At 48.7% G+C, this 25,413-nt stretch overlaps 2 protein-coding genes across 4 annotated transcripts in view; both read right to left on the bottom strand.

Annotated features, from left to right (window-relative positions):
• DEF6 (DEF6 guanine nucleotide exchange factor) overlaps nt 1–159 on the bottom strand; it is a 34,937-nt gene extending 34,778 nt beyond the window's left edge. The window contains exon 1 of the mRNA XM_054025535.1: nt 71–159. The gene's annotated coding sequence lies outside the window, so the exon portion shown is untranslated. The remainder of the gene's footprint in view (nt 1–70) is intronic.
• On the bottom strand, nt 28–25,413 carry ZNF76 (zinc finger protein 76). 3 transcript variants are annotated; one of them, XM_054025538.1, is made up of 16 exons: nt 25,288–25,412; nt 20,689–20,833; nt 20,004–20,192; nt 16,340–16,420; nt 14,660–14,737; nt 13,633–13,835; nt 9,456–9,530; nt 8,528–8,644; nt 7,318–7,393; nt 6,820–6,945; nt 5,513–5,692; nt 4,486–4,719; nt 3,960–4,087; nt 1,987–2,139; nt 1,780–1,893; nt 28–1,115 (listed from the first exon to the last, which is right to left on the bottom strand). In XM_054025538.1, exons 3-16 carry the CDS (start codon nt 20,074–20,076, stop codon nt 1,011–1,013), a joined length of 1,743 nt encoding a protein of 580 aa, XP_053881513.1. In that variant the 5' UTR covers nt 20,077–20,192; nt 20,689–20,833; nt 25,288–25,412; the 3' UTR covers nt 28–1,010. The 3 variants fall into 3 exon arrangements, with proteins under 3 accessions (XP_053881513.1, XP_053881512.1, XP_053881514.1); XM_054025537.1 differs by lacking the exon at nt 20,689–20,833; XM_054025539.1 differs by lacking the exons at nt 9,456–9,530; nt 20,689–20,833 and having other exon boundaries at nt 25,288–25,413.

The raw sequence follows: 25,413 nt of genomic DNA, 5'->3' as shown, positions 1-25,413 counted from the left end.
GCAGGGATTGAAAGAGAAAGAGGAAAGGATATTTAAAAAAACAACTTTAATTAGTTTTATTTAAACTCACTATTTACATCTAACTCTAGCTTGTGCCCCGAGAAGTGCTGGCCTGCCCACGTGGAGTGCTCTACGCTCCCCACAGCAGCTGAGTCTGGAAATTAATTTGGCTGTTGAGTCAAAAGGGAGGGGGGTAAGGAGAAAGGGAGAAGTGCTGTCACATCCAGGCTAATGTGGATCCTGCTGCCCTCAGCTTGTGCCGGTGATAATCTCTGACTTCCAGCGTCAAGAAGTGATCGTCGTCCAAAACACCGAGACCAGGACAGCCTGGGGTTGCTTTGATGTGTCTTTATTGCTTCTGTGCATATGCTGCTTACGTGCCACTTGTGTTTGTGTTTCCGGGGGAGGTGGATGTCAGCCCATCTGTGTTCATCCCTGGAGCACCTAGTGAGAGAGGGCAGGAACTGCCTCGCCAAAATGATCGCTGACTCCCGGTGGTGCCCTGAAGCTATGGTCTCTGCAGTTCCATGCAGGGTGTAGCAGATCATCTTGCCTTGGGATTCCAATTCTTGGCCACAAAGGAACACAAGAGCTTCCGCCCTGCTCCGGACCCAGGGGACGTTAGTGTCCCTGGAAAATAAGCAGGATAGTCCTGGATGGCAGCAGAGTGACTGCCCGGGAACCAGGAAAGCTTTGAAGCCTCCAGCCAGATTTCTTAGAAAGATGTCGCTGTAAGTGATAGGAGAGCCCTTTAAACAGGGTCACTCTGGCAGCCCAGAGAGCTCCTGTATCTGCTCTCGCTGCCTGCCTACACACAAGCTGGATGCACGTAACAGTTATCAGGGACCCCCTTCTGCATTCACGGGTTGTACCAGGCATTACAGTTTGTCTTCTGTGCAGCAGCTGGGGGGGCTGTTTCAGATCCTGAAACCCCCAACCGAACACAAGGGGCAATTTGATTGCCATCCCTGCTCCACTCAAGCCTCCCTGTCCACAGGTTGCGCAGTGCTTCAGCACCCGTTCTCAGACACGGCCGCATTGAGCGTTACAGACTCCCGCTGAATTGCTGCTGTTGCCATGCTGATGGCTTCCTCCAGGCTCTGCTGCTCTTCCAGCTACAAGAGGAGACACATGAACGAATGGTATCATTCTCCCAAACGCGCAGACTGAGTTAATCTGTATTTTACCAGGACAGCCCAGGGGCAGAGATGCAAGAGGGCTGGGGTGAGGTAGAAGAGGAGGAGTGGGGAACATGGGTGCAGAGGGTAGAGGAATACCAAGTGCTGGGGCAAAGCAAAGGGGAAGGAATACGGGTGCTGGGAAAGGACAAACATATATAGGTGAGAGGAATACAATCGGTGGGCAATGGGTGCAGAGTAGGAGAAAGACAGAAAAAGGGGGTGCAGTGGGGCGTAATGGAGCGCTGTGTGTTCAGGAGACTGCTGTGAGTGAGGCAGGCACTATCAGTACCTCGAAAGGGGGAAGATCATGGGTGATGGGGGAAGGCAGATAACAAACAACAATAGATGTTACTGAAATATTACAAGGAAAGGTACCAGGACAAGGCAGGTGGGAGCTGAGTTCACAGGTGGACACAGAAAACAGCTGGGAGTTAAAAGGAAAGAACACTGAGGAGAGGGACAGAGAGGCCGCCATGAAATCCAGGTGCTGAAGCAAGCACCTTGAGCAGGTCTCAAATAGATGCAAGTGGGGAGGGAATCTGAGCAGAGTGATTGCACAGGAGCAAAGCTCAGCCCTGGACAGGGTGTCACATGGTACCTGCACTGCAATATGAGTGCCACAGGCAGTTGCGAGCAATGCCACTTGCTGGTGATGGAGGGATGCGATGGCTGACGCTTCAGACATCACTGCCCCAGCGGTGACTATCGTAACCTGGAAAACAGACAACCAAATAAAATTACATGCCCAAAAGGCCTCTTCATGCCCAGAACAGTCCTGAGTGAGTAAGCAGAAAGAAGCCCGTACCGGCTGCGTCTCAGTCCCATCCGCACTGACCATGGTGACGGTGTGTGTGCTTGAAGCCGCAAGGTCTTCCTGTGGCATTGTGATGGTGCCACTTTGCGTTACCATACTGATGGCACTGCCCAGTGCCTGTAAGTCCTCGTGGGACAGATTAACCTGTGACGAGAAAAAAAATGGACAGCCACTGAAGGGTTAACAGGGCACAACTTGCACCCAGGTGGGTTTCCAAGGGGGCTGTCCTGCTGGACAAAGAGGATACTGTGGGGGAACCAGCTGCCCCTCTGTCTGCCCCTCTTCTTTATCCCACTTTGCTTTTCTCCAATGCTTCCCATGCAAGACCTTAAGCAATTCCTGAGCTTGGCAGCACAACTCCCATGAAGAAGGGAAGGACCATGACTCCATGTTACAGATGCATGACCCAACGCATAGAGAGGTAAAGTGACTTGCCCAAGGTGACATATAGTCAGTGGCAGAATCTGAACTAGAACCCAGGAGTCCTTCTCCCAGTCCCCAGCTCTCATCATTTGACCTCATCTCCTTCGCACTTTAAGCATCTTCTGCCATGCTCATGAGGGGCAGTTAGTTAATTTTCTGTGTCAGCCTCGTAAGGTATGAGACTGAGAATATATTATTGCCCTTATATAAATCGATGGTACGCCCTCATCTCGAATACTGCGTACAGATGTGGTCTCCTCATCTCAAAAAAGATATACTGGCACTAGAAAAGGTTCAGAAAAGGGCAACTAAAATGATTAAGGGTTTGGAACAGGTCCCATATGAGGAGAGATTAAAGAGGCTAGGACTCTTCAGCTTGGAAAAGAGGAGACTAAGGGGGGATATGATAGAGGTATATAAAATCATGAGTGATGTTGAGAAAGTGGATAAGGAAAAAGTTATTTACTTATTCCCATAATTCAAGAACTAGGGGTCATCAAATGAAATTAATAGGCAGCAGGTTTAAAACAAATAAAAGGAAGTTCTTCTTCACGCAGCGCACAGTCAACTTGTGGAACTCCTTACCTGAGGAGGTTGTGAAGACTAGGACTATAACAGAGTTTAAAAGAGAACTGGATAAATTCATGGTGGTTAAGTCCATTAATGGCTATTAGCCAGGACGGGTATGGAATGGTGTCCCTAGCCTCTGTCTGTCAGAGGATGGAGATTGATGGCAGGAGAGAGATCACTTGATCATTGCCTGTTAGGTTCACTCCCTCTGGGGCACCTGGCATTGGCCACTGTCGATAGACAGGATACTGGGCTAGATGTACCTTTGGTCTGACCCGGTACGGCCTTTCTTATGTTATGTTCTTATGTAAGCAAATTGAGGAGCTATTCTCAGCAGCTACTTCCTGAGTCCTGTGCTGCAGAAACAGGCTTCCACATTTAGCCCGCAAGCCCTGCTGCAGAAGGCTGCGTTTGATCAGCAAGGGGGCATGGCCAGTGGTTACAGGGATGTAATTTAAATAGCAAGCAAAATACAAGCCAAATCCAGCCAACGCCAACAGAAACTGAAAGCTGCTACCACCAGATGAACGCTCAGTGGCCAATGGCAAATGTGTTTGGTGAGCCTCAGGCAGCTCCCACAGGACAAAAAGCACTTTCTTAGCGGCACTCTCAGCAGAGGTCAAGGAAACTGAAACCTCCTTTGCCCTCCATGTCAAAACTGATGCATGAGGGCAGGGAGGCGTGGAGGAAGCTTGAACTGGTTCTGCCCAGACTGCACCAGATTGATGGTTACAGCCCACTGCTCTCCAGCATCTTTCAGCACACAGCACTCAGACAAAAATCAACCCTAAACTCAAAGCTAAGATGAAGCCTGGCCCATATCGCACACCCTGACGCGAGTGACTGACCATGTCTACCTAACGGTAAAGGAAAGGACCCGACAGCTGTCCAGGAGGATGAAGAACATGTGGCTGTTAGAGGCAGTGACCAGCTCTGTTAGCTGCACCCTGAATTCTCCCTGGTCTCTGTACCTGCTGTGTTCCATCCTGAGAGATAAGTGAAACCTGGGTAGGTATGCCATCCTCCTCCTCCTCCTCCTCTGAAAGGAAAGCAATCTGCTGGCGCTTCAGCGGGGGGCCCCGCTCTGCAGCCGCGGCAGCTGGGCAAAAGAGAAAGGAAGTGCCAGTGAGAAGGGCAGCATCTGGATGTGGCACTATCTCTATGACCCTGGGATCTACCTGCTCTCTGACAGGATAGGACAGCGCAACAGATAAGAGCATGGGATCATAATGACAATGGCACAAGATGGGTCTGGAAGGTGGGGCTTCGTCTGAATGGCTGCGGGTCTAGGATGGGGGCTCCTTCCTGCAGAGCTGGGTGTGAGCGAGTGGAGGGGCTGGAGGCCCAGCTGGGGGGGGCTCAGTCTCCCTCCCCCCATAGAACTGGGGGTGAGTGAAGGGAGGGGCTGCAGGCCCAGGCTGGGGGGGCTCAGTCTCTCCCTTTGTTGCACTGTCTAATCCGAGCCCTGCCGGGGCTGCAGGAGGACGTGGCCTGCACCTTCCAGCTGCTGCTGCTCGTAGAGAGCCTGCTCGCTCTCCTCTGTGGCCTCCAGCTCTCCGTGGGCGCTGCGCTTGTGCATGGCCAGCGTGGAGGTCTGGCGGTAGGTCTTCCCGCAGTTGTTGCAGGTGTAGGGCTTGCAGTGGGTGTGGACCACGTGGTGTTTGTACAGACTGGAGTACTCAGTGAAGCGTTTCCCGCAGCCCGGCACAGTGCACATATACGGCTTCTCGCCTAGGACAGGGAGAGAGGTGGTCACGCAACGGGGTGGGGCCACAACAGCACTAGGCACGCTGTCAACGTTGCAGCTGGCACAAGCATTACATTCATCCTCACCCTGCCAAGGGGCGGCGTAGGGATTCACCCCATTTCATATGGGAAACCAAGGCACAGAGAAGCCAGAGGATTTGGCTAAGGTCACCCCGTGAGTCAATGGCAGAGCCAAGAACAGACTCCATTAGTTCTGCCTCCCAGTCCTGGGCTCTGTGAAGCACTTTCCAGGCAGATCTCCCTCCACTCTGCATGGCCTGGTGTGTCTCTCTCATAGACGCACGGATCTGTAGAGCCTTTGCTACCTTTATGGAGCATTTTATTGGTCTATTTTACAGGGGAGAAGTGGGCTACAGAACCCCAGCCCCGCAGCAGTTAACTACTAGAGTTTAAAAAGGTAAGGGCGATCAGCTACCATGCTTCCGGGCATAAAAAGTGACAGAAGGTCAGTGTCAGGAAGGGAGCTTTTCGCCTGCAGTACAACCGTGCAGGTCCATCACAGAGGATTGTTTTGCCTTTCTCTGATCAACACAGCAGGAAGCAGGATACTGGAGTTGATGGAACAATAAACTGGCCCAATAAAGCGAATCCTATGACCTTCACTGCCTTACCTACCCTCAAAATCTGGAAAGGGAAAATCTGGCCAGGTGATAGAAATCTATGGAACTGGACAGCCAGGTACAGGCAATGTTGTCACTTGGCTATGGACTCAGTTGTCTTTCCTACAGGGGGAATTATACCCTCTCCCCCAGTTTACCTGTGTGAATTCTCATGTGGTTCTTGTAGTTGGTGGCGCTCGTGAAGCCTCTCCCGCAGTTGGGCTCGGGGCACATGTATGGCCGCTCCCCTGTGTGTGTCCGGATGTGGACCTTACGGATGTTGGAGGTGGTGAACGAGCGGCCACAGCCTTCAAACGGGCATTTGAAGGGACGCTCACCTTCATCAACAAAAAGAAGAAAGGCAGGGTATGGCTTCTGCCAGTCAGACTGACCTTCGCTCCCTACAACGCCCCGAAGTTTGAAACAGAGATCAAGCACATCCCCGCCACCATGTCTGTTACACTGAAGAGTCCCTCAATTCCAAGGCTTTAGGGCATTCGGCGAATCCAAGTTGCACTGTGCACAAGAATAAGCAGAAAGGATGGGCTGCACGCAAGGCATACACAATGGCTTCATGCTTTTGACATGTCTTCTTCATATTCCCCCCAACCCGATGCTTGACAACGTCTATCCCCCGAAAAGCTCTCTTTCTACTAGGTGAGTTTAGGGCTAAGAAGACAGCACAGTTGGGGACTCCTTCTAAGCATAGGAGGGAAGCAAAGTCTCCATGGTCAATTCAGTTCTCCCTGATGAGGTTGCCAATTGCAGACATGTTCTGTAGGAAACAAGCTAATGCTTCAAGCACCTTCCACTGTTTTTTGTTATCATGCCTCAGACTGCAAAGCTGAGGTTCATGGTGCTTTTGTCTGTCTCAGTTTGACACCAATGCAGCACTGCTGGGAAGGATCTAAGGATACGGAAGTTTCATCCAGCATGTAAGCATATAGCAACGCAAATCAGAACAACAACAAAATAATTGAACTGACACGCTGTTTGTTAGTGTCACATTGTTCACACTGCTTGTGTCTTCTTTCCATGACCTGTGTCTGTCCCGTCTGTTTAGACCAGTGGTTTTCAACCTGGGGTCTGCAGCCTATGTCTAAAATTTCCAAAGGGGTCCATGCCTCCATTTGAAACTTTTTGCAAATGCAAATGAAAAAAGGTTGAAAACCACTGGCTTAGACAGTATTGTCTCATTGTTTCCTTGTATGCCCGTCTGTCTATATCCACCTGCTGTCTCTCGTCTTGTACTTAATTTGTAAGCAATCTGGGGCAGGGACCGTCTTTCTGTGTTTGTACAGCGCCTTGCACAATGGGGTCCTGGTTCAGGACGGGAGCTCCTGGAGACTATCATAACACACCTAATGAACAATAATCAAGATGGACACGTGCTTCCTTGTCATCAAGACCTTCAGACTGAGGAGGACTGAGCTCAGACCTCTTGCTACGTGGCAGTGCAGCCCACCTGTGTGTGTGCGTATGTGTTTCTGCAGGTCCCCCGAGGTTTTGAAGGCTTTGCTGCACATGTCCTCGGGGCACTTGTACGGCTTCTCACCAGTGTGCGTTCTCACGTGGCTCTTCAGCCCGTGCCCTGCAAGGGAAGAGGTCACAGGAAATTCGTGTTGCAATCTGCTGCACGTAGCATGGGAATATATGGACAATGTCTCACTCCATGGATTGTCAAAGCTCTGTCCCGTGTCCTGGAAGGTCAAGGGATGGAACACCTGGACTGCCTGGAAACACAGTTTCAAATCCCAGCAGGGGCCATTTAGTCCTTCACCCTTCCAAGTTAGATAAACTGAGTTCCAAGCAGTTTACAATGGGGAGGAAGGGGAGAGAAAGAGTGTCTTAGGAATGAGGCCTTAAAAACTGAGCTTCCTCGGAACAACAGAACTGGCAGCTTCAGGAGTGAGATTCATGTGCACAGGACAGAGTTTTTCGGCACATGATCTACAACCATTACCTGTAGCAAATGCTTTCCCACAGCTCGGGAAGTCACACCTGTATGGCCGATCGCCCGTGTGAGCTCGCTCGTGCACCTGGAGAGGGAGAAGGGACAGAACATGAAGCCAAGACTAGATGAGGCAGCAGCATGTGGAGATCTGGGGAAAGGAGCACACTTGGGACTCTCCAGCTGCTTTGCGACCTACATTCCAACCCACCCATCCTCACATCAGTCAGACATGGGGTTCCTGTTCACTTCCTGTGCTAAGCTGCCATGTAGCAGCTGTGTGCTGTTAGGCCTGGTCTAGGCTAGGATTAGTGAAGACATTTTAAACCCCTAGGTAACAGAATAAATTGGGTTTTAAGATACGTTAGCCAGCTGGGGTGAATCCTAGGCTTCCTGCTAGGGTTCACTTCAACCAACTAACTCGTGGTAAAAATACAACTCCCGAGTTAGCACGTTTTTACAATACACTTTTGACGCTACATTGTTTGCAGTATTGTTGTAGCCATGTTGGTCCCAGAATATGAGAGAGACAAGGTAGGTGAGGTAATTTCATTTCAAGTGACTGCATCCAACATGCATTACCCCTTCTTCTTAACAATCTGAGCAAGCTTGTATTTAGTCCAACACTCTGCTTCCTTGCCCAGGCCTGAAGACCTCTGTGTTGCTCAAAAGCTTGTACATCCCACCAAGAGAAGTTGGTCCAATAAAAGATCTTTTATCCTAGCGCAGATAAGACCTTATACAGTTGCTGTGTTCTACTTCAAGCTACACGCTGGATAGCGGGACAACAAGTGTTTCTAATGCTTAGATAGGATTTAGATCCCTCTCATTGCTGCAAAGGACACACTGCCTGCCATCAGCTCTGCTTTGAAAACACTGCAGCTAGCAACCAAAGATACGAGAGTCAACTGTCAGGATTAAGTCCCCCTTCCTCTAAACCCCTCAAGGTTCCTCATCTCTTCTCACGTGCATATTCTCAAGACACCAGCTTTCCTCCAGGTGACAAGCCCCATCCCTCTGGCTCTTCACGGTTGGATGCACCTCCCAAAATGGCCATAGAAAGTCACTGCAGAGTGCCATGCTCCAGGAATCCTGGCCTTTTCCCTCATGGAGCCAAGTTTGAGTCTCTCAATCCCCTGCATGGGAGCACGGTGAGCTGCTATTATAGCAAGGGATGGTCCTCTGGCTGGAGCTTTTGGTGTCAGTGCATCAGCTGGCTTACCTTTAAATGGTGAGCGGTGGTGTAGAGGCGACCGCAACCTTTGTAACCACAACGGAAGGCTCTGTCACCAACCTGCTGCCCCTTTCCGCTGCTGCGCATCTCCTCTTCCCGCAGATCCTGCCAAGAAGCACAGCGAGGCTAAGCCTAAAGAACCACCACAAGAGACCCTGCAAGGCCAACATGAATTTACCCCTGCACCCTCATCTTCTACAGTGATCCCACTGGAAAATACGTCTTAGGTGCATACAAATGTACAGTGGCGCATACACAGGGGAGTCAAGGGGAGCAGGAGTCATGATTTCTGGGCTCCACTTCCCAGCTCACTGGGTGATCTTCGGCAGGTCACTTCACTGCGCTGTGCCTCAGTTTACTCATATGTAAAATATGGCTCACAATATTTACCAGCCTTACACCAGAGTTTGCAAAGCGCTTTGAAAATCTCTGATGAAAGGTGCTACAGAAGAGCTAAGGATTACTCAGATGATTATCTACCATATCTCAAACTGAATAAGGATGTCAGGTTTGTAATCCTAATTTTAAGCCTTGAAAAATTCTACTGGCCTCTTTGCCCATCATAAGCCATTTACTGACAAGGGGATTGAATATCTTTAACTCTCCCAGCGCCCTCATCGCCCAGGGTGGACAAGTAGATTTTGTGCCTGGGCTAGTACATTTTTAGGATGAAACTGCAAGTCTGTAAGATGTATGACCCACAACATTCAGATGTTGAAAAAGCCCAGAAGAAAACAGCTCTATAAGGAGGTGATATCAACAAAAATAGCCATACTAGAAAAAAGATTAGCCATGTAGCTGGTGAAGTCAAACAAGGAACACTTACGGCTCCCTCTCCAACCCACACCTGAGAAGTGGTGGGCTGGCAAGTTAGCCTGAGCTGATTCAAAGGAACATCTCACTGACAAGTACAAACCTGGGAAGGGGCATTGTTAGAAACCTCATTCTTCAAGTGGCTGCTGCTATTCACTCTCTCTTCCTCCTCAGAGACCTGCAAGCGGAGAGACCGTACCATTTGCTCATGCCCGTTTGCAGAGCACAGAACGGATGAGCCATAACCAAGCGATGAGACATTCACACCAGCGGAGTGCACCCGGGCTGCTATTTTTTAGATACCACAGCTGCTGTTACTGGTGATGGAATATCTTGTCACATTGGCACAGTCTGCAATAGAGGAGCCAATCTTTGCCTACCTGAAGGTTGCCTTGGTAAATTGCTGGGAGCCTGAAGACCAGGGCTGGCTCCAGGCACCAGGCAACCAAGCACATGCTTGGGGCGGCACCTGGTAAGGGGCAGCCAATCTTGGGGTGGCGGCGCGACATTCTGCGGGGGGGTGTGCTCCGGCAGTGTGGGGCGCGGCGCTCAGGGAGGGGTTCCGGCGGCATGGTGCTCGGTGCGGGGTGTGGCGCTCAGGGGTTCCGGCGGCGCTTGGGGGGGGGGGGGGGGGGGGGCTCGGCGGGGCGGCGCTTTTTATTGCTGCTTGGGGCAGCAGAAAAGTTAGAGCCAGCCCTGCTGAAAACCATTCCCAAAAATAAAATGGAGTTCACTGCAGCTGTTCACATCTTTAATATAAAGGTGGACTGTATGAAGACTACAGGTCCCTGCCCTCAATACTTCATATTAAGGCCACACAAATTAAGATGGAGCACTGCATGCTGGGACTGGTAATCTCCACAACCACTTGGATCAAGCAGACACATTTGGGACTTAGCAATGTTACGAGTCTCATGGCCATATTAAAGATCTTGGTGTGCTACGTCGGTCATATTAACCAACAATCCCTTTATGAAGAGAAACATGTATCATTGATTACTTCTATTGGCAAACATTAAGAGTGTGTATTGCTCAGACAATCACCTGATGTAATTAAAACAAGAAAGTCTACAGTTTGTGGAAGGGAGAGAGAAAAATTAACAGTGAACTTAAATGCCCGCTTATGAGTGCGGTATTTTACCACAGAAACAAAGGCTGGGACTTGGAGAGTCTGTGAGCTCCTTTAAGCTGCTGGTGAAATTTGCAGCTCATCAGGAATATAAAGCAGGTTCATAGGTCCTAGAAACATATTCTCGCAGTATCTTACACTTCTCTAACACTTTCCATCCAGAAGAATCACATATGCTTTATAACTATACATTTCATCTGCCACTATAATGCAGCCACTTCTAGTTTAGAGGATGGCAGTTGTTTAACAGCACACAGCAACATCTCACAACATTTTCAGCCAAGAAGTGAAGAAGGATATTGTATCCAATTGAAACTATAAGGGGAATTTAGATAAGACAGAATGAAATTACATACAAGTGGCTAGAGGAAAAGAACAAAAGCAATGAAACAAAATCCAGGTTGTATAGAGATCACTGCATTTCATTGCTCCTTCCGCAACTGCATTTCTTTTCTTTATCCTCCCACATCCTCAGATCCATAAATAGAAAACTGGTGGACTCTCCTAGTCTTGTGCTAGTCCGTTCAGGCTTCTTTCTCGATTGTTCTGTGTAATGTTTCTCTAAGTCCATCTTTTTCTTACCAGATGCGATGCTTTAGGTTGGGTTGCTCTACTTCGAATTTCTGATGTTCTAAGAAACTCTTCCCAATGGAATCTGATGGCATTTATATTTTGGAATCAATTTCGTATCAATTTCTGTTGTAGATTTCCATGACCCAACTCCATAAAGGACGACAGACATGATGCCAGTGTTAAAAATTCATACTGGTGTATCAGTGCCTATCATGATATTTTTCCAAATCTTTATCCAAAGTTTTTGAAGGTTGTGTGCTGCTTTTGATATTTGTTGCTTGAAATCCAGCATGTCACCATCACTGCACGTCTCAGACCCTACACAGATAAAATGACTGACTTTTTCTAGTGTTTCTTCATCTACTCTAAAGGTTATTTTTAGGATATTGATAGCAATTTCTCTCCCCCCCCCCCACTCCTGTTGATGAACAAACCAACTTGTTTCACTCTGTCTGCCAAAAGCTGGGTCATTTCTTCCATTAAGCAATTTGTTGAGCTAAGCAAAACAGTGTCATCAGCAAAAATTAGGTCATCCAATTGTGCTTTATCATTTGTCCATAAAATTCCTCGGTTGCCTTCTGCGGTCACTTTCTTCATGATACCATGACCAGTGCAAACAATAATGGGGACATAACACACCCTTGCCTTACTCCAGTTGTCTCTGCAAACCATTGGCTGATGGTGTCCCCATCTCTGACTGCACATTTGGCATTATCACATAGAGCTGTGATTATTCTGTTGCTGATATTCCATAATATATTAAAGATGGTTTCTGTGTCAGTTGACAAAAACCTTCTTGAAATCAACATTTTTTAATCACAAAAGGTGCTTGCCACTCTATCTGAGAACAATACGGTCTGCACATAACAACAACGGACTAAATCCTGCTCGTTCCTCTCTGAATTGAAGGTCCATTTGTTCTCAGCAAGTTCCAGGACAATCTTGCACATGATTTTCCCAGTCACTGAAAGCAATGTGATCCCTCTCCAGTTATGGCAGTTGGTAATGTCATCCTTCTTTGGCAATATTACAATGAGCCTCTCTTCCATGAGTTGGGTTCTTTTTTTCCATTCCATCTTCTATTAAAAAACACAAAGAGATCCTGGAGGACTGTTTCATCATTTGCTTTAAGCATCTCTCCAGTAATGCTTTCCCATTTTTGAGTTTACTGATGGCTTTTCTAACCTTTTCCATTGTATAGACACTACATCAATAATGAACTTTAGTGGTAGGTCTTCAGTCTATTTAAAACAGCCAGAAAGCGTTCTGCCTATCTTTTTCTTTGTTATTCTGTGTTAAGAGTCTTTCCGTTTGCATTTTTAATAGGGTTTCCAATATTGCTCAAGTTCCCTGTTAGTTGTTTGATTTATTGTCTTATATGAGGTTGGCATCTTCAGACTCTTGACATTTTCTATCAATTTGCCCTTTTATTTCTTCTTAGCACTCCTTTTTACCTCTCCATCTAGTGCTCTGTAGTCTTCTTGCCACTTGCTTGTCTATTCACGTCTCGTGATTCAAATTTTGCTTTGCACTTCTCTTTTCCACTGCTGCCCAAGTAGCATTGCAAATACATTCTTCCCCTTCATATTTCGTTATTAGAACTCTTTGCACTTTCTAGATAGCACACACTGATGTTTTCACAGAGTATCAGTCTGAGTTTTCTTCAGTTCACTCCATCAGAACACTGAACCTGCTCTTCAGTTCAAGCTAAAAGGCATTTTTTGTGTTTGGGTCTTTTTTTAACCTGCACCATCCTCTTTACCTTGATCTTCAATTTAGCGATACAAAAGTTATGATCACTGCCCACACCTGCTCCCCTGCACACACGTCTATCTGTCAACGAGCTGCAAAACATTCTTGACATGCAGAGGTGATCTATCTGGTTTCTGTAGTACCATCTGGGGAGTTTCAGGTCACTTTATGAATTTCTTCATGAGAAAACATTGTTCCACCTACCACCAGGTTGTTCACGCTGCAAATTTCTACTAATCATTCACCATTTTGGTTCATGTCCAAATCCCTGCCACACTTGCCTATAACTTTGTCTGACCCATCATTGCTACTTCAATCCCTTGCGTTAAAATCACCCAGTTGCTATGATTTCATGCTTTGGGACCTTGGTTAACACATCCTGTAACATCCTAAACCCAGCTTTTTCCTGATCTGGCTTTTCATTGGTCGGTGCTGTATTTGCAGCCAATTATATGTAAATAGCCCAACGCACAGTGGAAACCCAGGAGCAGCACCACACCTCTAGCTAGGTACCTCCCTGCATGTGTCAGCTAACAGAGAGGGTGGGGAACGGTATTCCACAATACTAATGGGAGTCTTTAAATGTTCATTAACAGTATTATGGGACCGTTAAACACCCATCTTAACATCATTAGCTACATTCCCACAAGAGTACTGTGTAATTTCTCTTCTAAAAGTCCGCACTTTCACTGAGAAGCTGGTATACAGAAGTGCCAGGCAGTTGTGGTTACTTAACCCCCTGTCCTGATCTGGTCTGGGAATCAGCTCCTTCCCACCTGCCAATCAGCCATAATGCGAGACCGTAAAAGGAGTGCTGCATCCTTACCTTGCTGGCATACTGCTTGAGAGTATTAATGGTATCAGCATCAAAGGCATCATCTTCCTCCTCCCCAGCCAATTCCTCCAGCCCTGTTTCTGCCTGCACGGCCAGGATGGTGCTGCCAGCTGGCATGACAACAGGACGATGTATGTAGGCAGTGGAGCCATCCTCCAGCTGGACCTCTTCCAGAGCATTGGCATCATAACCCTCTGGAGGGGACCACAGAAATCAAACGCTGTAGTCAAGCCTATGAGTGCTTATTAGCAATTGCTATGTACCTATTGACACAGGAAAACGTAATCCTGGCATTCCCTAACCTTTGGGAGCTTGACTTTTCAAATTTAATGTTCTTTTAACTTAATTTTTGTGTGTGTAATTATTCTGTATAGGAGAAGCAAGCACTCTTAAAAGGCACATTACCACCCCATCAGTACCCATTATCAGGATGCTGCTATTAATATTTATCCATTCACAATAGTAAGAATGACCTTTTTTATTTCATGTATCAACAATAATTCCCCGTGTTGCAAGCTCTGCTAGAAGGTAAGAGTCTTGAGCCAGTTCTGCGCCCTTCTCTTTCTGCTGGGCCATAACCCACATCAGAGCTAGAGATGACGACAGAGCCAATAACCTCCATTTACAAAAAACATGCAGAGTTAGCAGGGAAAGTTTTAAGAATCCTTGGTTGAAGGTTAATCCAAGTGAACCTGATAGATTTTTATTAGTAGCAACATGGGCCAGAATGTGGCTTTCACATTGTGTTACTGTTGATGGTACGGTCTAGGGTGACCAAATGTCCCGATTTTATAGGGACTGTCCTGATATTTGGGGCCTTTTTTTATATATATAGTTGCCAATTACCCCCCACCTCCTGTTCTGATTTTTCACACTTGCTATCTGGTCACCCTAGTACAGTCACATCTGGATTTCCTACACTTTACATCACCCGAGCTACATTCTTAGGAACCCGCAATATTCTGTTTAATCCATTAGATGCTTGACCCTGGGAGAGGATGGAAAAATTAATAATTACCTTTAGGTGTGTTGTGTATATAAGCCATGCTGCCATCTTCCAACACCACTTGCTGCCCATCTTCAAAAGCTATAGACTCTGTAAATCAACACAACCCATAGATACCAGAGTGAGGAATTTCATGTCTAGAGCTCAGAGTCAATTTGCTCAATTCCCCATACAGCAGAGCACATATAAAGCTCAGTTCAAGAATGTCCTGCTCATTTTTAAAACCTACCATGGACTTACCTGAGCTGCCCTCTACTTTCCTGGCTTTTCTACAGCACTCATCACTGCAGGAAATGAGCTTCTCAATCATTAGTTAATTTATTCTCCCCAAATCCCTGTGAGATGGGGAAATGAAACTATCCCCATTTTAGAGATGGGGAACCGAGGCACACAATGATTAACTGACTTGCCCAAGGTCATACAACAAGTTTTAGGTCAGATAATAGAGCCCCAGTATCCTGAATCACACTCCAGTCATAAACCCATCCTCTGTCTCTAATTCCCTTTATTTATTTAGAAGCTAACTTCTCTCTGTTCCTTTACAACACCTTGTCATGGTTGGTGCAAGGTTCTTATCCTCTGTAGCTCCTATCATGTGAAACAAATTCCCTTCCCCTCTCAGCTGTGTTAACACCATCTCATTTCAAATCCAAGAGGAAAACATATCTATTGATGACCCAAGCTATGGGGCTTCTATCACTTTTCTTGGGAGACTATTCCAGAGTCTAATATAGCTAATAGTTTACAAAGAGTTCATGTCTGACTGTTCACGGATAAACGTATAGTGCCCTAATGTTGTTTTTACACCACATGGACACAGAGGCTGTGATGAAGTGGGAATGTTCTTAATGCTTTCTCTGAATACTGTGTTGGTGCCTCAGTTTCCCCTATGCATTTCTTAAGTATCTAGGTAGTGGGATAAGGGTGTGTGATTGTTGCAGAGCCCTAGAGGGCTGTCTGCACAGAGAATGGCTGACACCCTGTCTCCTGGCAACTAATGACCTGGGCCCCCTCCCCTGCAAGGTGCCAACTGAAGGTGTTGGAGAACAAAGAGACAAAAGGCCAGAGGAGGGGCTGGAGGGAGTCTCAGTTTGGAGCTGGCTGGGGAGATGGGGGGAGGCCCAGAACCTGGGTCTGGGCTCCCCACCCCCCAAGATGGACCTGACTGAGAGGTCCTGTTTTCTGTACCTACACGCTCTGTTTTAGACTGTGTTCCTGTCGTCTAATAAACCTGCTGTTTTACTGGCTGGCTGAGTCACGGTGAATCACGGGAAGTGGGGGGTTCAGGGCCCTGACTCCCCCACACTCCGTGACAGAGACTATATATAAAGACTCACAGTGAACTGAACTTATCAGGTTTGTGATCAGACAGATACACACTGTGATACAGAGGACAGGTCAACACTATTTTAACCTGCATCTGTTTACATCAGCAGCAAATTTGGCCTCGGATGAGTTTACTGCACATTTCACAGGAAGTCACATATTACAGAAAAAACATCTATATTTTCATTCAGCACTAAAACAATAGGTAGGGGGGATAAATCACACACAGATGGACTCCTTGAGGCTAGAATTTAGAGATGGGATCTAACTGTCAAGGAGGTCAGCTTTGAGTCACACTAGTAACGTCCCTCTAGCAAAGTAGGGATACATTCCAAATGTTACCCAAGTTCAACTCATCCTCCTCACCTTTCTGGACTGTCACTTGATGGATGTAAGCTGTCGTCCCATCCTCAAGCTCAATCACTTGCCCTTCAAGCAGCTTCTCTCCTGCAACAGTGTGAAAAGAAAACCATCATCACTGACTGCAGTACTGATAAACCTTCCAGCACACAGGACTGTTCCCCTCTGTTCATAACCCTTTGCTATTTCTCCTAAAGGGAAATAATCTCATGGGATCACAGTCACCAAATGAGGCCATTATTTTATCAATCCCTATTTGCATTCAGAACCATAGTAATGGGTACACTTATGAATACCATAGAGAAGATTAAACCTTTCTTTCCTATGTTGTCTGAATGGAGGAAACAGTCTAAGGCAATGTCAACCATCATTTATGTACAGGGTACAGGATTCTTTTGCCAGCTCTCTTTGCCATGTAAACAAAGAGAAGTAAATGGAACAAAAATGCTCTAGCAAATACCATTAGGGCTTAAACCAGCAATCGATGGGGCCTCTTAATGGCATAAATGAGGGACTGAATGCTTATTTTTCTTCTCTTGCTCAAGAACCAATTCTTGTAAAACTTTACAGGTCCTGAAGCACTAATTGCCTCTAGCCTTGGCAGGTTGTGAGAAATGAACCTTACAATCGTATAATTAGGATTACCATCTTGCTTCTGAAATACATTTCCAGTTGTGACATTTTAGTAACCTATGGAAGCCCATGCTACTTTCAAAGGGTGCAAAGCATTTGGGTCTAGAGCCCCAGGGGATCTCAAGCTAGGGACTGCTAACCTATGTATTTTTAAGTTATGTCAAAGGTGTCTGGAGTATATGGATAAGCACCCCCTTTTTAGGATTTATATAAATCTAATAAAGAAAGAAACTTGGTGAATCCAAGTGAAAAAGAAAGCAAGATGGTAATCAGAAGAACATGACTTGCCAGATTTACAAGAGCTATAAGCATGTATTGTATGCATAGGATGACACACATCCATGCGATGGAACATTCCTTTCTCACAATTTTGGTTTGTGAATTGTGAAATTTCTGACCTTAAAGCTTTCCTTACTCCCTCTGTATAACAGGTCTAAAGAGCAAATGCCAGATCTCTGATCAGTGTAATTTTCAATCCCTGCTTCAATACTCCTACAACTCATTTTTATGTTTTCAGATAGGAGAAATGAAACTACATCAATGACCTTGACTCAGTGCAAAGTTACCAGACAGCAGAAAGGTCAGGGCCCCCTTGACTTTCTAAAATGTACCTCAGGGCCTCCAGATGTACACCTGGATGCCTGGGATATTTATACAGATGACATGGAGCTACTAAATGTTCTTAATCTTCCACCAGAACTGGGGCAACTCCTTAGAAAGTTGCTATTAGTATTAGTTGGTATTAGTAGGCGAAAGTAGGTAGGGCCCAGAAGCAGGGCCCAGTCAGGATCGTACAGCTCCTAGCTCATGAGCACTCCAAACACAGATGTAGACACAGTCCCTATGAAAATCACTCAGAACACTGCAGTACCACAACAGTAAGAGATAGAGTTTGGAGCTATTACTCTAGCATTTAAAAAAAAAACAGGGAGGTGGGGGTTGTATCTGGTTCGAACCTCAAACCACCTTAAATCAATCAATAATTTCTGACTATTGCCAGGCACCAGTATATGACCAGGGAGAGAAACTGCCACAAGAACTAAGCCTATCTGCATTTAAGAAGGTTCATTGTCAACAGAACTATAAAAGTATGTGGAAATGACATACCCAGTAGGAGTCCATTATATATTCAGACCAAGAAATGTATGCCTGCTGTTACATAATACTTATTTGTTTACTTCTTTATAATAAGGTTTTTAGATTATAGATTTGATCAAAGCAGAAATCAATTGTGTTCTACCTACACACTTGTTGACCAGTTAAAATACAGAATGAGGTTCTCCAGGCAGCATATTAAAACTGGAAATAATGAAGGAAAAATCAGAAATGGAGGACTATGTGAACTGGGGCTGCCTTCTCCTACTGATCAAAGGATCACTAAGGAAATTTTTCTCTATAAGGAAATGTTATGTTCTGCCAGAAGTCATTCCCCAGGAATGTAGAAATGCTGGGTGGTATATTAATTCTTTCAAATAAACTGCTCTCATTCAAATAAGTAGGGAAATTATGCAATCATAGAAATGTAGGGTTGGAAGTGACCCCGAGAAGACATTTAGTCCAGCCCCCTGCGCTGAGGCAGGACCAAGTAAACCTAAACCACCCCTGACAGACTTTGTCCAATCTGTTCTTTAAAACCTAGTGATGGGGATTCCACTACCTCCCTTGGAAGCCTGTCAGAGGACGTGAGCAATAATGAAAATAATCGTACTTTGGATTCATTCAGCTCTTCTCATGTGAGGATTTCAATTAGTTAAGCTTCAGAACATACCAGTGGGCGAGGTATTATCATCCCCATTTTACAGATGGGAGAACTGAGCGACAGGAAGATAGGAAACTTGCTTGGGGTCACACAGCAGATCAGTGGAAGAGAATCCAGGAGTGCCTGCTCTAACTAAAAAACACAGTTATTCATAGCTTTAGAGAAGAGAAGGTTTTCTGCAATAATCATTGAGGTGCCTGGGCGTACATCTGGGCCAGCACCTTTATCTCTGGGCCAAAGGTCTGATTCAAACCCAATGCTGACATTGCAGAGTAGCAGATATGATGTATATTATAAAGAGATGCCATGTTTCATCAGAGAATTAAGCGGAGGGCTCTTGTACCCATCCTTTGTGGCTCCTTGGGAGAAGACACACATCCTGCAGCTATTTCTGAAAAAAGCATGGATAATCCTAATGTCCTGGCCAACAAGGTACATTAATAAAATAGGTTCTAATGCTGCAAATCAAACTGAATGAACGCCCCACTTACCTCCCTGCACTCTCTTGCTACAGTTGAGCGGAGCCTGGGTGCTCCTGCTAACAGTCTAGCAATGAATGCCTGGGGCTGGGTGTCCCAGGTGGAGAACTCTGCTCTGGTTCTCACTACCTATCCCTTGGTCGGATACAGTTCACACCTGCTGACGTTCAGAGTACAGCACAAGGCCTATCTATTCCCTCAGGCTTTTGCCCAAGATGGAGAGATTGTGGGACACACAAAGCATCTTTCTAATGGATGGGTTTGACTATGAATTTGACATCCAATACTGCATGGAGTGTGTATTTTGTGTAAGTTCCTAGAGACTGCATGAGGGCAGCATTTTATAACTCCCAAAGTAAAATAATAGACGTTGCATTTCGTGTCAGCTTTACTTCACTAACCAACACTTAACGCATTACTCATTTCAGTGAGAAAGGTGTTAGCGTAAACCAAATTCTATGCTCCTTAGTCATACAAAACACCTAGCTTGGCTCCAACAGGAGTCAGAAGTTGCAGCCTATAACTAACCTGCAGAGAGAAAGCCAATCACTGTATTCTGAACCTATCCTCTGTTTATGTTTCAGTAGTTCTCTTAGCTCCTGTTTGTTATTTTCCAGATCAGCGGTATGTTTCCTCTTCGATACGAGTCAGTGAAACCTAACAGACAACCACAAGCTCCTTGCCCAAGTCAACAAGGGAAACAGCAAATATTATGTGTATGATGCCAACAGGGGTGATTTTTGCACTATCACTCAACATATCAGAGAGGTCAGGCTCAGTAGTTCAAAGGGTCTCTTACCTTTGATGGCCTGCTGAATGTAGGCTGTTGTCCCATCAGTAAGGGTCACTGCCTGCAGGCCCAAACTCTCCATAGTGTCCTGATGACTGCTCCTCAGACATGAATTTCACTTTAATCAGCACACACTTGGAGAGTGTTAGAAGCAGGAGCTTTTTGGAATAGGCAAGGAGTTTTCTTCTTTTTACAAATCTTAGATAAAAAGAACATTTCAAACTATATTTTCCCCCAAAACACACTCGTACTTGCACATAAAAATGGGTGGATGTCAAACTACAGTTTGGGGAAAAGTTATTATCGGATAATGTGCATAATCCTTCCAGTGTCTGTCATGTGAATTTCAAAGCCCAGTTCTGTGGACAAAAATGGGGAGAACAAAGCTCAGCTGTCAAGTGAGTTGGCAGATTTTTTTCTCTCTACAGGTACATTGTAAACAGTTCATTTTAAAATCTAGAACTAGAGTGCCCACATGAAGAAGGAACTACTGCAGAAATGTGCTTTCAATTCACACCCTACCTTATTCCAGAAGAACTTTTCTGCAAAGACAAGCCCTTATAGAAGCGAAAGGTCTGTGCAGTTGCTGACTTATCTTCTGAGATCATCTCCAAAAGGGACAAATAACATCAAGCGATGTGGTAGTTTTTGCGATATGGGCAAAATACCAACTAGGAAATGGTCTGAAACCCACCTAATCATCCCATACGAAGGCCATCAAATAGCGTTCAAATGCTAACAATGTTGGGTCACTAACAACTTGGACTGGATATGAACCAGCGACCTAGAGAAGAAAATCTTCCGTATCCCAGGATCAGTTCCCTAAGCTGTCCAGTCCCCTGCAATGACATTTTTATGAGACATTCTACATTCCATCAATAAATTATTTTAAATCCTAGATTTATGGGATTTAAAAAAAAAGTTATTTCTGGGGCAGCCTGGCAGTTTATGCTCTTTATTACCATGAGAGGGACTGATCATATGTCTTAGGATTTTCTATGGCATCTCACTGTAATATCTAAGTATGTCATACGTAAATCAAACCTTGATGCCTAGATCAGCAGCAATGGGAGGGGCAGCATGCGCCGTACTGCCACCGTGCATCACTGTGTTGCAATTTCCAAAAGCCAAGAGTTCCAATGTGGCATTAGCCAAGATAGCAGCTGTGATGATGGGCGGCAGAGGAAACTTGTGGGAAGTGCAATTAGAAATGACTTAAAATTTAGCACATAGGTTTAAAACTTTGGCATTTTACCTGTGAATTATTAGATCTCTGGGGGCAAAACACTAACTGTACTTGAGAATGTAACTTTTATTGAAAGAATAATACAATAATAATAATACATTTTTTCACTTCAAGGTCCCAGAAACAAAGACAAGGTTTTCATCTCGAGACCAAAAGACCAAAAACATCAAGACACTTGATCACAGCCTTGGATAGACCAAGAGACTACCTACACTTGACCAGAGCTTGGAGAGCCGAGAAGCGATACCACAGTAATACCACCACTTTCCTCTTATCTGTAGCTTTTATAATACATAGATCTCAAAGGTTTACAGATGAGGTCCATATCATTATCCCCAAGGGAAACTGAAAATGATTTGCCCCCAGTTTCCCAGCAGCTCAGTAGTGAGGCTGGGAATAGAACCCAGGTCTCCTGATTCACAGTTCAGTGCTATACCCACTAGGCCACAGTCTCTCTCTAATAATAGAATCTTATATTTATACATCATCTTTTCCAAGACTCCTGTAAGCTTTTTGGGGCAGGGATTGTCTCTTTTTATGCTTGTACAGCACTAACTGCAGTGGACGCCTGAACAGGATTGGAACCTGTGGGTGCTATCAAATTAAATAATCCTTCTTACCACTATACAGCACATTAATAATGTACAGACACCCCAAGCATTATTTCATCCACCCCCAAAGTGCAACAACCTCTGTGCTGGAGCAGAGCAGCTGTTTGATAGTGCAGAACACTACATGACTGTTCAGAAAGACAGTGAAGAATACGACACACAGTTGATATGAGGAAATCTCAGAAGGCAGAATGTAATTGCTTGAATGGGAATATTAACATCCCCGAACTGAGTCAAGTGCAATTAGACTTTTAATGATCAAAAGCAGTCAGGATCTCAGTTTTATGTCTCATCCAACTCCCCGACTACCCCAGCAATTCATGTCCTCTCTCTCTGCCATCTATGTGTGCATGACAGGGTGAAAAGGGATACCGGGAGAGAGCCATTAATGGGGATTTCCAACTATATTGAAAGAAGATGGTCTTTGAAATTGAGTTAGTTTATCATCTAGACAGACCTTTCAAGCACAGGAAGGACATGATGCATTTAACACTATGCTAACCGTTCATGGGTAATCCTATAGTTGACTATTTTAGCAGCTGGTTGTGGTTAATGTGACCGTCCTTGTCACTGTGTCAAATTGTGTTTGATCATGTGTTTGTTTACATGTAAAAATAAGCCCTTGATGAACAAGGACAAAAACAACATTTAAGGGGCCTAAAGTCAGTTAAGAAGAAGTTTAATGCAATAGTTGGGGGAATTCAAATTGAGGATTCGGAATGGGCTACTATGTGGCGGAGTTGGAGTTAAGGGGATTAGCAATGAGGTTACAGGGAGTTAGAAGATGTTGAAGGGGATCAGAAAGGGCAAACAGTGTGTAACTGGACTAGGAATTGGATCATGGCAGGGATAAGGTTTGGGAGTGTTGAGGATGTCTGGAAATGTTAGAAAGAAGGACTGGTGAGACAAGGAGTTTGGGTGTTATTTAAAGATCGGGATGGTGTTGCAGGGATTAAGGATGGGGCAACAGGATTCTGGGGTTTAGGGAATTAAGAATCAGGGTGCAAGGTAATGGAATACTAGAGAGGATCAGAAATGGGAATGACAGAATTTGGGGCACTAGAGGGCATTAAGAATTGACAGTGATGGGTTGGGGAATTGGTGTGATGGGGTGTTGAGGGAGCTAGGAATTTGGGATGACAGAGGAATTGGGTACAGGGGCTGAGACTTCCAGAAGGAGATGTTGGGGTCTGGTTACTGAAAGGATCAGGGTGGGCTAGGGGAAAAAAGGGGACCAGGGCCGGGGGGGCTGGCAGGGGGCCAGGATGGTAGCAGGGCCTGGGGAGGAGTTAGCAGGGGGCTATGGGGTGGTAGGGCCTGGGGGTGGATTAGCAGGGGGCCAAGGGGGTGGCAGGGCCTGGGGGTGGGTTAGCAGGGGGCCTGGGAGGGGTTGGCGGGGCACCGTGGGGGTGGCAGGGCCTGGGGGGGGGGTTGCAGGGTGACAGGTCCCGGGAAGGATTGGCGGGGCGCCGTGGGGGTGGCAGGGCCTGGGGGGGGGTTTGCAGGGTGACAGGTCCCGGGAGGGATTGGCGGGGCGCCGTGGGGGTGGCAGAGCCTGGGGGGGGGGTTGCGGGGGTGACAGGGCCGTGGAGGGATTGGCGGGGGGCCGTGGAGGTGGCAGGGCCTGGGGGGGGGTTGCGGGGGTGACAGGGCCGGGGAGGGGGTTGCGGGGGTGACAGGGCCGGGGAGGGATTGGCGGGGGGCCGTGGGGGTGGCAGGGCCTGGGGGGGGTTGCGGTGGTGACAGGGCCGGGGAGGGATTGGCGGGGGGCCGTGGGGGTGGCAGGGCCTGGGGGGGGGGTTGCGGGGGTGGCAGGGCCGGGGAGGGATTTGCGTGGGGCCGTGGGGGTGGCAGGGCCCGGGGGGGGTGGTTAGCAGGGGGCCGTGGGGGTGGCAGGGCCCGGGGGGGTGGTTAGCGGGGGGCCGTGGGGTGGCAGGGCCTGGGGGGGGGGTTGCGGGGGTGGCAGGGCCGTGGGGGGGGTGGTTAGCGGGGGTGACAGGGCCGGGGAGGGATTGGCGGGGCGCCGTGGGGGTGGCAGGGCCTGGGGGGGGTGGCAGGGCCTGGGGGGGGGTTGCGGGGTGACAGGTCCCGGGAGGGATTGGCGGGGGGCCGTGGGGGTGGCAGGGCCGTGGGGGGGGGGTTGCGGGGGTGGCAGGGCCGGGGAGGGATTGGCGGGGGGCCGTGGGGGTGGCAGGGCCTGGGGGGGGGTTGCGGGGTGACAGGTCCCGGGAGGGATTGGCGGGGGGCCGTGGAGGTGGCAGGGCCTGGGGGGGGGTTGCGGGGGTGACAGGGCCGGGGAGGGGGTTGCGGGGGTGACAGGGCCGGGGAGGGATTGGCGGGGGGCCGTGGGGGTGGCAGGGCCTGGGGGGGGGGTTGCGGGGGTGACAGGGCCGGGGAGGGATTGGCGGGGGGCCGTGGGGGTGGCAGGGCCTGGGGGGGGTTGCGGTGGTGACAGGGCCGGGGAGGGATTGGCGGGGGGCCGTGGGGGTGGCAGGGCCTGGGGGGGGGGGGTTGCGGGGGTGGCAGGGCCGGGGAGGGATTTGCGTGGGGCCGTGGGGGTGGCAGGGCCCGGGGGGGGTGGTTAGCAGGGGGCCGTGGGGGTGGCAGGGCCCGGGGGGGTGGTTAGCGGGGGGCCGTGGGGTGGCAGGGCCTGGGGGGGGGTTGCGGGGGTGGCAGGGCCTGGGGGGGGGGTTGCGGGGGTGGCAGGGCCGGGGAGGGATTTGCGTGGGGCCGTGGGGGTGGCAGGGCCCGGGGGGGGTGGTTAGCAGGGGGCCGTGGGGGTGGCAGGGCCCGGGGGGGTGGTTAGCGGGGGGCCGTGGGGTGGCAGGGCCTGGGGGGGGGGTTGCGGGGGTGGCAGGGCCGTGGGGGGGGTGGTTAGCGGGGGTGACAGGGCCGGGGAGGGATTGGCGGGGCGCCGTGGGGGTGGCAGGGCCTGGGGGGGGTGGCAGGGCCTGGGGGGGGGTTGCGGGGGTGGCAGGGCCGGGGAGGGATTGGCGGGGCGCCGTGGGGGTGGCAGGGCCCGGGGGGGGTGGTTAGCGGGGGGCCGTGGGGGTGGCAGGGCCGTGGGGGGGGGTTGCGGGGTGACAGGTCCCGGGAGGGATTGGCGGGGGGCCGTGGGGGTGGCAGGGCCGTGGGGGGGGGTTGCGGGGTGACAGGTCCCGGGAGGGATTGGCGGGGGGCCGTGGGGGTGGCAGGGCCCGGGAGGGATTGGCGGGGGGCCGTGGGGGGATTGGCGGGGCGCCGTGGGGGTGGCAGGGCCCGGGGGGCACAGCAGGGGGCCGTTGGGAGGACAAGGCCCGGGGATGTGTCGGGGGCGGCGGGTAAGGTGCCGGGAAATGGGGTCTCCCTACCACAGGACCGAGCCGGGCTGGGGGCGCAGCCCGCCTAGGCCTAGCTCCTCCACCCCCTTCGGGCCGCCCCCACTATAGGCACCCACCTGAGGATGCCCGAGCGGGCCGACTCCGCCGCCTAACCGCCACGCAGCGGGCCCAGCTCCTAGAGCCCCGCCCCGCAACCTGCATGGCGCGGCCTCTGCCCTGGGGCTCCGACCACTCGCCGCCGA

This window comes from Malaclemys terrapin, chromosome 4 (assembly GCF_027887155.1).
Source record: "Malaclemys terrapin pileata isolate rMalTer1 chromosome 4, rMalTer1.hap1, whole genome shotgun sequence".
Lineage (NCBI taxonomy): Eukaryota > Metazoa > Chordata > Testudines > Emydidae > Malaclemys > Malaclemys terrapin.
The sequence above is the reverse complement of the archived record's forward strand: the minus strand, read 5'-3'. Positions and strand labels throughout refer to the sequence as shown.

Excerpts from the sequence above, each read along its gene's own strand:
- ZNF76 (XM_054025538.1), bottom strand. The coding sequence starts at position 20,076 with ATGGAGAGTTTGGGCCTGCAGGCAGTGACCCTTACTGATGGGACAACA. Across the intron at positions 4,720-5,512 it reads CCACATGAGAATTCACACAG|GCGAGAAGCCGTATATGTGC; the intron begins GTAAACTGGGGG and ends TCCCTGTCCTAG. Across the intron at positions 1,116-1,779 it reads GCACTCATATTGCAGTGCAG|CTGGAAGAGCAGCAGAGCCT; the intron begins GTACCATGTGAC and ends CTCCTCTTGTAG.